At 42.4% G+C, this 6,940-nt stretch overlaps 1 protein-coding gene across 1 annotated transcript in view; it reads left to right on the top strand.

Moving 5' to 3' along the window:
• The first annotated feature begins 6,409 nt into the window (after window positions 1-6,409).
• Tusc1 (tumor suppressor candidate 1) overlaps window positions 6,410-6,940 on the top strand; it is a 1,801-nt gene continuing 1,270 nt past the window's right edge. The window contains exons 1-2 of the mRNA XM_008828966.3: window positions 6,410-6,615; window positions 6,697-6,938. Coding sequence (XP_008827188.1) covers window positions 6,410-6,615; window positions 6,697-6,938 — 448 coding nt within the window. The remainder of the gene's footprint in view (window positions 6,616-6,696; window positions 6,939-6,940) is intronic.

The following is a 6,940-nucleotide window of genomic DNA, read 5'->3' as shown; positions in this document are numbered from 1 at the left end:
AAGAAAGTCAACCATCTCCCTTCTCCTCACAGGCTAGTTACCCTACCTGAGGCACAGAGATGGATGTACCCTGATGATGGGAGAAGCCATGAACTAGAGAAGAGTCTTAGGTCTGGACTTACACCATATTAGTCCTCTAATATCCAAAATTGAGAAATTTTTATTAATGTTCAGAGCTACAAACTAATGCTTCTTGAAGAAGGAGGTCATAGAATGAGTTTCAGGGTCAGGGGAAAAACGAAATGACTAGTTTTCACACTTCTGAACTATCGTGATGAATACCTTGATTCCAACTGTGAAGACTTTCCAACATTTCTACTGCTACTTTTGAACAGGATGTGTAACTTCAGAACCCAGACTGGGACAGAATCACTAATATGAGTGATGTGTTGCTCTGGTCTCCTTTATGTTGCTGTGATAAAACACTCTAACCAAAATCATTTAGGGAGCCTTACACATCTAGGCACAGTTAAGACAGAATCTCAAGCAAAGCAGAACTTGAAGGAACCACGGAGGAATGCTGCTTGGCAGCTCACTCAGCGACCCTTCTTATACAGTCCAGGCCCACCTGCCCAGGAATTGTATCGGCCACTGTGGGCTGTGCATTCTATATCAATTAGAAATCAAGACAGTGCCCCACATACATGCTTATAGCCCAGTCTAATCTAGTCAATTCCTCAGTCGAGGTGCCCTCTTCCTACATGACACTATGTTGTGTCAAACTGACGATAAAAACTAATCAGGACACATATATTTAAGAATAAGATGGGCTTACATGTATACACCCGCAAGAAAATTGCTAGCATGAAACCATACATGAAGAAAGACAAGGCAGGCGGGCATCTCTTGCATTTTTCCTAATCAATTTCAATGTCTTCTCATTATGAAATCAATAATCAGAGTATGAAGCTGTATGAATATGGTCCAGTGCTGTCAGAAAGATCTTTCTGGGGTAAGAGCAATGTACTCTACGTCTCCCATCAATGCCTCAGCTACATGCAACTGAAAAGTATTTGAATTGGGGCTAGTATAATCTATTTTGTTATTTAATTTTAAATAAACATAAATTTAAGTACCACATTGGTTATGAATATTATACTTTCAGATTCCTAAGACTGAAGCTAATTTACAAAAATATATCATGAAACAATACTGTATAATTCATAGGTATTTCCCATCTTAAAATGTTTACTGGGGTCCCAGTTTGGTTAGGCACCTGGTGGGGCTGCTCCCTGCTCTCAGCTCCATTACTTTATGGAGCCTAAACTGCACTTCCCTCCTCTTATTAGTCTGGCTAGTGTTTTTATAAAATCTGAAGTGTACTGGTATTTCCCCCAGTGTAGACAGCACCCTAATTAAGATAAATGCGTCACATCGCTTTGGTTTGTCACAGTACTCCTTGTAGCCAGAGTTACACGATACTGTCAAAGGGCAGTTCTGGTGTTTGATGGCTTTTAATATTTTTGTCCATTTCAAAAGACGAAATAAACGTAATCAATATTTACAATTCCTAACTCACCAGTAATTATTCCAATAAAGATTTATTCACGCTACTAAGCATCAATACATATTCTTCATAGCTCTAATAAATCTGCTCCCAGAAAATAAACCATGCTCAGCTACGGCTTTAGGGAGAATAGTAGCAAACAAGAAGCTCAGAATGTGATTAACCAAACTCTTCAGCACATGGGGCTTACAAAATATGGATTTAAAAACCCAAACATTTAATGAGAACTATCAAGAAATAAGAATCATATATCCCCAAAGGGACTGAATGTTACATTTAGGGTAGTTTCTTAGCCAAATAACTCACATGCAGATTTTAAACAGCACTGACTATTCACAAGAAGTCATTCTACACATGTCTACTTCATAAAATAAACCACAGAATAATAATATCCAAGAGTTACTGAGAATCTCGTTAGCTGAGTCTGTTTTTAACATGAACACAGTCCCCACAAGAACCTCATGAAGACGCTATTTTGTTCCCAAGTGACAAACAAGCCAACTGTGGCTTCAGGAGACTGCTGAAGGTCATAGAACGAGGGTGAGAAGGGTTGGGTATTTGTCAAATTCAGACTCACACTTATTTTTTTAAGGTATATGTAAAATATGATGTCCAAAACTTAGTCATTAACAGAGCTTATGACTAAGAATCATTGCCAAGCTCCATCACATTTCTGTTTGAATAAAGCTACATCCAACAACCTTTTCTGGGTAAGCTTCAATTAGCAAAATCTGTTGATAAGCTAACTGGTTATTAAGTGTGTTACCAGTATTCCATAGTAGTTGCTGTATAGCCCAAGCTGGTCTAGACTAGTGATCCTCTGCTTCAGCTTCCTAAAATTTTGAAGGTAGTAGTGTATGCCTATAATCTCAGTTGTTGGAAGGCAGCGGGAGGAGTATTAGGATTTCAAGAACTGCCTGAGCTACACAGGGACTTCAAGACCAGCCTGGGCTAAAGAAGACCGGGTCCCTCACATACCCAAGCCCTGCAAAAAATATATATGAGAGTAAAGAATGAATATATGCTTTCAACATCTGAATCATTCAGGAAGTATTTGTCTCTCTGTGACTCTGTCTCTCCAGCCCTTCATCTATCCCTACACTGCCATGTTGTTCTTTTAAGTCCAGGAGTTCAGATTTTTACAGATCTACTTGCATGAGAATTGTTCACAAAACACAACAACGAACTTCAGCATTAGGTGAAGAAACTGCTTATAGGCATTACTCAGTCAATATTTCATTCCTATTTTGACAATGTATGACTGACAAATGCATTTGCATATATTTATGGTCTACCACATGATATCTTGGTATATGTACACATTGTGAAATGATTCTGTGTTAGAATTCTCTAGAGGAACAGAACTGTTCAAAGTGTAGCAGAGGATTTATTAGATTTTTACTCGGTGGGGGCTGCGTAGTCTAATGACAGCAGCCTTCCACATACTATAGAAGCAGAGAATTGCAGCTGTTGGGTCCATGAAGATAGCAGTCTCAGAAGCCCACCTGACATCAAAGGCCATCAAAGGAGAGCTGATGGCCCCCAGTCCAGTCTGGAAGGCTGAAGAACCTGGAGCCTGGCTTAGCAAAGAACAGCAGCAACAGGTGCGCTCACAGCATGAAGTCTGGACGGCAGCAACACTGTTCTTTCTAGCTGGGCCTTGTTGGAAGCTGCCATTCTGGGAGCTCCTTCTCTGTCCTTCTTCGAAATGTCTTCACAGATTTCGGCAGAGGCACTGCTCTAAGCTGATTCCAGATTCTGTCGAGCTGACAATCAAGATTAGCTTCAAAGAAACAAGCACCAATGAAAATGACCATCATCATCAATCCTTTAAAGCTGCAAAACTCACCTTCAGCTGAACTTGGATTTATGAGTGGTAGAATACAAATTTTGTCTCGACACATTTTTTTGCAATCCAAGTAAATGAGGAAAAAAAAAAACAGAAGAAAAAAGAATGCTAATCAGCTCAGGCTGCTATAAAATGCACTAGTCTGGTGCATAGACAGACTAGAATGGCTTATTCACCAGGAATTGCTTCTTGTAGTTCTGGAGGTTGAGTAGTCCAAGATCAGGGTTATCAGCTGATTCAGTTCCCTGGTGATGACCACTTTCCAGGCCAACAGATGGCCAACTTTCCTGTGTCCTCACATGTTGGAGTCAGAGCTGGAAGCAAGCCCTCTGCTGCCTCTAGTAAGGGCACAAATCCAACCATGAGGGCAACATAGTCAACAGCTGTCACCCAGATTTGAGAACTATATATTAAAAAGCATAACGACTGAACCCTCAGATTCATTTCTTTTACTCAACACTGGCAATAACTTTTAAAAATAAGGTCGTCAAATAAAGAATGGGCACTAAGTGTATGGGGGGCAACTAAGTGTGAAGTCGTAATAGGAGAGGAAGGAGTTGAAACCAAATCAACTACTCTAAGGGACTTACTCCATTTCTCTTATTACAAACCTTATTTAGGGAGACTGAAGAAATAACTTTTGGTACAAGAGTTTCTTTTTTTCTATTTTTTAATTGATATTTTTGTGACTTTCAGACAATATAATTTGATGGTCTCTAGAGCCCCTCCTTTACCTACACTCCCCCTTATTGTCGCTACCCAATTTAATGCACATTATTATACAAATAATGAGGTCTACAGAGTCTAATTTGTGTCTCCAAATGCCCTTCAGTGTGGGTTCACCCACTGGAGCCCTACCAGGATTAACACATCTCATAATTCTCACCAGAGTTTTCCTTATGCAGCAGATGGTGATTAACACAGAAATCCATACTGGCTAATGCACACAGAACAAGAGGCTGCAGAGTGCTTATCTGTGCACAGGACTCCTATATCAAATGCCTGCCTCCCAAGGCTCAGTAATCATTGTGGAAGAGGGGGCAGAAAGACTGTAAGAGCAAGATGCAGTGGATGACCACAAGAAAAGTTTTCCAGACAGCTGCAGTTATTCATACGAACTCAGCAAAAGGTGACAGTATGCACAAGTCCTGTGCAAGCTCAACCCAAACAAAACCCCAGCACAGGGATAAGGAAGTGGGTAAGAGGCTGTGGTAACAGACTGCTGCTGGGAGAGGCAGAGACAGGCTCTTTCAAGCATGGTGTCAGCTTCTTAAACATAAAGTTTAAGTTGTCAACTGGAGCGCCTTTAAATTTTTTATTTAATATACAGAGCTGTTAAAGTTACCACAGAATTTTTCTCTCTAGGAGAATCTTCTCATGCCCCTTACTTCCCCGGTGTGCTAGGCTGAATCACAGCCAGCTTATCTTGCCTTTTCTTAAGAGCAGCTAAGGACTGCAAAATGAAAATGTCAGCCACAAACAGCCCATGTTCTTGGAGACGGTCTTCCATGCCACAAGTAAGCACTACCTGTTCTTAAAGAATAGCATCTTATTTTTCTAAGAGTTCATATATATTTTTGTACATTTTTTCTGGTCTATTGTGCTACCACACAAGTTAATGTGTTCCACAATCTTTTTCTGTTTTTTCATCTTGTTTTCAAATACATGACTAATAGTTGTGACTTTACTACAGCTTTTTTGTATCTAGACTGCTAGGGAATCACAATGGGAAGAAGCACCACATACTACAATCTGTATGAATAAATGTAATATTTACCTCAGGTATGTACTACTTGAAATATTCTAAATAAGTAAATATTTAAGTACAGGCCAACAATTTTGGCAGTATTTTAGTCACTGTGATGTTCCCGTCACTTTCTCAATTAGAAATGACATGCTTTGCACTTCCTATGGACCAAGACTGACGGACCCTCCGTTAGGCCACTGATTGGACAAACTTCATGATTCTTCCTGGTTTTTTGTTTTTGCTTCCTTTTTCCTGTTTTCATTCCCTCCCTTTCCTCTTTCCCTTTGTTTAAATGGACACATGTGCCATCTGCCTAACTCACAGTGGTGATATTAACGTAGTCTGCTCCTTTGTGAAGGCATACATAATCATTTGCTGTTAAAATATGAGCTCGAGAGGTGGCTCAGCTGTTAAGAGCACCCACTGCTCCTTCAGAGGTCCCAAGCTGGGTTCTCAGCATCCAATGCCGGCAGCTCTTGTAACTCCAACTCTGGGGTATCGGCAGGCACCTGTACACGTGTACAGAGATCACATACATGCATACAGAAAAGTAGAAAAATAAATCTTGAGGATAATCAGACTAGCAATTTTACTGATGTGATTTGTATCTGCTTGACGTGACCTTTAGCATTCATTCATTCATTCATTCATTCTCAAGGCAAAAGCATTTATTTAGAAGAGATACAAAGAAGAGGGCATGAATGCCTTCCCATTTAGCCAGGGCCAACACTCTTCAACGAAACCACTAAAATTCACGGCACTCCTTAATTAGAAGACACTGTACAGGGAAGCAGCACTTTCATCTGGAAAGTAGTAAAATAGCTTTACAAATGTGACAACTAAAAGAGACCTAAGAAGAAAACCAGGTTAGTACCTGATTTACAATACATAGGTGGTGACTCAGGCCACTTTTTACTCTACTTTATGAGGCATGAAGTTATTCCAGACCCCTTAAAGGTGACAAGTCCAAAAATGAGAGCTAATTAACTTCCACGCCAGCATTTCCTCCTGTAATCTGTGCACACCAAAAATCAACATATTCCTGACTGGGTAGTCCAGAGAAGTCAGTTCCTGTCTGCAATGTTTCCATGGTCTGCTTTCAACGGAAATTAAGAACTACAGGTTTTCCTAACACCAATTTGAATTTGTTGAACTTCTGAAACATCTTTGTTAATTATTTCATGAAATCACTCTTACTGATGTAGGTGCTGTGGGTGCTTCAGAATTTTTGTTGGTGGCAAAACTTGTTAGAAAAGCCTGTGTCTGAATCTTGGTTCTTTTATGCTTTTCCTGCTTACTTGAGTCAATGAGCTGTGTCCAGACAGTTGGAAACTTACTATCCGGGTTCTCGAGTCGCATACATGTCGGGGACTGGCCTGAGGGGATGGCCCCTGGCCTGGCTGTGACCTTGGCACCACGGAGGCTCAACAGGGTCCTGAGCACACACTGCGCAGTGCCCTCACCGATGGAGTGCGAGCCCTGCTGCCAGGTGCTCTGCTCACGCCCTGCTTCGTAACTTAAACTCGCCGCCAGGCCTTCGGCAGCGCGACCCTAACTCCCACGGGCCTGTGGCTCTCAGACTCCTTTCTGTAGGACCGGACGAGGCTGCGATCGCGCAGGGCCGAGCCGCGGGGCAGCGGCACCACGGTGCACGCAGGCGCTCCCGGGCACCACAGGACGGCCCGCAGGCCCAGGGGCAGCCCTGCCGCAGAGCCAGGACACGCCTCAGCCCGGCCAGCTCCCGGCCTCCCCTGGCCCCCGGCCAGAGCCGCCGCCCTGCACCTCTCCTCCCGCGCCGGCCCCAGCCCGCCCCACGCGCGCCACGCTGCCCCTCCGC

The sequence above is a fragment of the Nannospalax galili genome, unplaced genomic scaffold, assembly GCF_000622305.1.
Source record: "Nannospalax galili isolate Female #2095 unplaced genomic scaffold, S.galili_v1.0 scaffold52, whole genome shotgun sequence".
Lineage (NCBI taxonomy): Eukaryota > Metazoa > Chordata > Mammalia > Rodentia > Spalacidae > Nannospalax > Nannospalax galili.
This window is presented reverse-complemented; position numbering and strand designations above follow the sequence as displayed.